This window comes from Apium graveolens, chromosome 3 (genome assembly GCF_009905375.1).
Source record: "Apium graveolens cultivar Ventura chromosome 3, ASM990537v1, whole genome shotgun sequence".
NCBI classification, from domain to species: domain Eukaryota; kingdom Viridiplantae; phylum Streptophyta; class Magnoliopsida; order Apiales; family Apiaceae; genus Apium; species Apium graveolens.
In genome coordinates this window covers 77,147,221-77,149,050 of record NC_133649.1, presented here as the reverse complement: position 1 = coordinate 77,149,050, position 1,830 = coordinate 77,147,221, and the positions used below count along the sequence as shown (strand labels likewise).

Below are 1,830 nucleotides of genomic sequence, written 5' to 3'. Positions count from 1 at the left end.
AGGGCGCTGCTAATGCGTAGACTATCAGAAGGTGAAAACCCTCGCAGTGTACCACTAAACACAATGGACATGTGGATACAAGTTTACGATCTCAAAGTGGGTTTTATGACAGAAAGGTTGATTACAGAAGTTGGAAACAATATTGTTAAGTTTGTAGCCTCATGCCCTACTAATTTTAGTGGAGTATGGAGAGATTACTTTCGAGTAAGAGTTACGATTGATGTTACTAAACCCCTTAAGAGACGTATGAAAATCAAGAAATCTGCAGAGGACTGGTATTGGATCACATTCAAGTATGAGAACGCCCCAACTTTCTGTTTCATCTGTGGCATACTCGGTCACTCAGAGAAGTTTTGCAGTAGATTGTTTCACACTCCAGAAGCAGAGATCGTTAAACTATACGGCTCTTGGATGAGAGCTCCGTTTAGAAACCATGTGAAACCCATAGGTGCAAAATGGCTCAGGAATGGAGCGAGTTATGGTGGCCGGAATTCAGAGTCTCAGTTCCAGGCGAACAGTAGTAATTCTAATCAAGATCCAATAATCACTCCTCCAAACCAGGATGCAGTTATGAAAGGAGATTCCCCGGGGAAGGATAATTTTCAAAATCAACAAATGAGCGGCAAAGGAGGGATAAGGAATGTTTTCAGTGTAGAAGCAATAATCTCGGAACCTAATCACAAGGATAAGCCAATCATTATTGAAAATAAGAAGCGTAGAACAGGGACTGACACTAATCCAACGGGCCTGAATAACTGATGTTTTTTTGGACGTCAATGCTGATGAGGAAATGGGCTTTGAGCAAGAGAGCCCAAGTAACAACCAAATTTCAAAAAACGGACCAGAGGCGAGTATCCACGGGGGTGCTCGCCTAGCCCAATGAGTATTATAAGTTGGAATTGACATGGGCTTGGGACCCCATGGGCTTTGCAATTCCTTAAGGAGATAACACTCCAAAAGCAACCCAATTTCATATTTTTATGTGAAACTCTTTGTAAAAATAAAACAATTGAAAAAGTGCAGGCAGTCTTTAGGTTTCGAGGGAATGGTTTCAGTAGATGCCACTGGCCATAGTGGAGGTCTCGCGTTCTTATGGAGAAATAAGGATGAGGTATCTCTTTGTTCTCTCAATAAAAACCATATAGATGTCATGGTAACTATGAATTCCAATACAATTTTCAGACTCACAGGGGTGTACGGAGAACCTGACAGATCAAAGAGACAGGAAACATGGAGTTTACTTCGAAACCTAGCCAGCTACAACTCAGCACCATGGTGTTTAATTGGAGATATGAACAACGTTCTTTCTCAAGCAGATAAAAAAGGAGGTAGACCTTATCCTGCTGGTTTGGTGCAAGGGTTTCAAGACGTGGTTCATGACTGCGAGCTCATAGATATGCATATGGAAGGGTACCAGTTTACTTGGGAAAAAGGTCTTGGAATAAACAGGCATACTGAAATTCGTTTGGACAGGGCTCTAGTAACACAGACTTTTCTAGACCTGTTCAAAGAAGCTAAACTCACAAACTTGGAGATTTCTACATCTGATCACTCTCCTTTGTGGTTAGAACCATAAATTGGTAACACTATATCAGGAAAGAAGCCTTTTCGCTTCGAAAATGCCTGGCTCAGGGAGCCTATGTGCTATCAACTAGTAAAAGATGTTTGGAGTAGCAGCACTAGGTCCTTCTTCGATAAACTGCATCAGTGTTCAGAGGTTCTGTCAGAATGGGGAAAATAAATCACAGGTAACTTTAAAGTGAGAATAAATCGTAGCAAAAAGATTCTGCAAGCTCTTAAGGGTAGGAGAGATTCAATAGTCAATATTAA

The 1,830-nt window shown here is 41.2% G+C and overlaps 1 protein-coding gene across 1 annotated transcript; it reads left to right on the top strand.

The window, feature by feature from the left end:
• The first annotated feature begins 1,045 nt into the window (after nt 1-1,045).
• Nucleotides 1,046-1,576, top strand: LOC141714363 (uncharacterized). Its single transcript, XM_074517885.1, has one exon. It carries the CDS (start codon nt 1,046-1,048, stop codon nt 1,574-1,576), a length of 531 nt encoding a protein of 176 aa, XP_074373986.1.
• The last annotated feature ends 254 nt before the right edge of the window (nt 1,577-1,830 follow it).